We start from the raw sequence: 1822 nt of genomic DNA on the forward strand, positions 1-1822 counted from the left end.
CCCCTCCTGAAGGGGCTGACCCTCTCTCTCTGGGGTACGGGGTCTCCCTCCCTCTCCTGAAGGGACTGACCCTCTCTCTCTGAGGTACAGGGTCTCTCTCCCTGTCCTGAAGGGGCTGACCCTCTCTCTCTGGGGTACGGGGTCTCCCTCCCCCTCCTGAAGGGGCTGACCCTCTCGCACTGGGGTACGGGGTCCCCCTCCCTCTCCTGAAGGGGCTGACTCTCTCTCTCTGTGGTACGGGATTTCCCTCCCTCTCCTGAAGGGGCTGACACTCTCTCTCGGGTACGGGGTCTCCCTCCCTGTCCTGAAGGGGCTTACCCTCTCTCACTGGGGTACGGGGTCTCCCTCCCCCTCCGGAAGGGACTGACTCTCTCTCTCTCTGGGGTACGGGGTCTCCCTCCCCGTCCTGAAGGGGCTGTCCCTCTCTCACTGGGGTACGGGGTCTCCCTCCCTCTCCTGAAGGGGCTGACTCTCTCTCTCTGGTACGGGGTCTCCCTCCCTCTCCTGAAGGGGCTGACCCTCTCTCTCTGGGGTACGGGGTCTCCCTCCCCGTCCTGAAGGGGCTGACCCTCTCTCTCTGGGGTACGGGGTCTCCCTCCCCGTCCTGAAGGGGCTGACCCTCTCTCTCTGGGGTACGGGGTCTCCCTCCCCGTCCTGAAGGGGCTGACCCTCTCTCTCTGGGGTACGGGGTCTCCCTCCCCGTCCTGAAGGGGCTGACCCTCTCTCTCTGGGGTACGGGGTCTCCCTCCCTCTCCTGAAGGGGCTGACCCTCTCTCTCTGGGGTACGGGGTCCCCCTCCCTCTCCTGAAGGGGCTGACCCTCTCTGGGGTACGGGGTCCCCCTCCCTCTCCTGAAGGGGCTGACCCTCTCTCTCTGGGGTACAGGTTCTCCCTCCCTCTCCTGAAGGGGCTGACCCTCTCTCTCTGGGGTACGGGGTCTCCCTCCCTGTCCTGAAGGGGCTGACCCTCTCTCTCTGGGGTACGGGGTCCCCCTCCCTCTCCTGAAGGGGCTGACCCTCTCTCACTGAGCTACGGGGTCCCCCTCCCTCTCCTGAAGGGGCTGACCCTCTCTCTCTGGGGTACGGGGTCCCCCTCCCTCTCCTGAAGGGACTGACTCTCTCTCTCTCTGGGGTACGGGGTCTCCCTCCCCATCCTGAAGGGGCTGACCCTCTCTCACTGAGCTACGGGGTCCCCCTCCCTCTCCTGAAGGGGTCTGACTCTCTCACTGGGGTATGGGGTCCCCCTCCCTCTCCTGAAGGGGCTGACCCTCTCTCTCTGGGGTACGGGGTTGTGTTGGGTCAGAGTGGGCGCTGAGTTGTCAAACAGACGCACGGAGAACTCCAACAGCAGACCGTTTTATTTTCTCAGCCCCTGGTCTCGACACTGCCAAGCAGCTACAGAGGAGGTCGCAGGTTAAAGGTCAAGCTCCCTGCCCTCAGTGAACGGGCATCACCCTCATGATGTTGGTGGCGCCTGCTCCAGAGCGCCAGCCTGTCAGCACGATGACCATGTCCCCAACGTGGACAAACCCACGGGCTTTAGCTACAAGACAAGGGTAGAGTTATTACCACACTGCCCCATACAGCCAGAGCTAAATCACACCCTCCCCAGGACAGGGTTAAACACAGAGTAAAGCTCCCTCTACACTGTCCCCCATCAAACACTCCCAGGACAGGGACAGCACGGGGTTAGATACAGAGTAAAGCTCCCTCTACACTGTTCCCCATCAAACACTCCCAGGACAGGGACAGCACGGGGTTAGATACAGAGTAAAGCTCCCTCTACACTGTCCCCCATCAAACACTCCCAGGACAGGGCCCGCA

At 62.6% G+C, this 1822-nt stretch overlaps 1 protein-coding gene across 1 annotated transcript in view; it reads right to left on the minus strand.

Moving 5' to 3' along the window:
* Positions 1 to 1338: 1338 nt before the first annotated feature.
* Positions 1339 to 1822, minus strand: part of LOC122548079 (pyruvate kinase PKM-like) — a 1980-nt gene continuing 1496 nt past the window's right edge. The window contains exon 2 of the mRNA XM_043686644.1: positions 1339 to 1541. Coding sequence (XP_043542579.1) covers positions 1435 to 1541 — 107 coding nt within the window. The 3' untranslated portion in view covers positions 1339 to 1434. The remainder of the gene's footprint in view (positions 1542 to 1822) is intronic.

The sequence above is a fragment of the Chiloscyllium plagiosum genome, unplaced genomic scaffold, assembly GCF_004010195.1.
Source record: "Chiloscyllium plagiosum isolate BGI_BamShark_2017 unplaced genomic scaffold, ASM401019v2 scaf_5285, whole genome shotgun sequence".
Lineage (NCBI taxonomy): Eukaryota > Metazoa > Chordata > Chondrichthyes > Orectolobiformes > Hemiscylliidae > Chiloscyllium > Chiloscyllium plagiosum.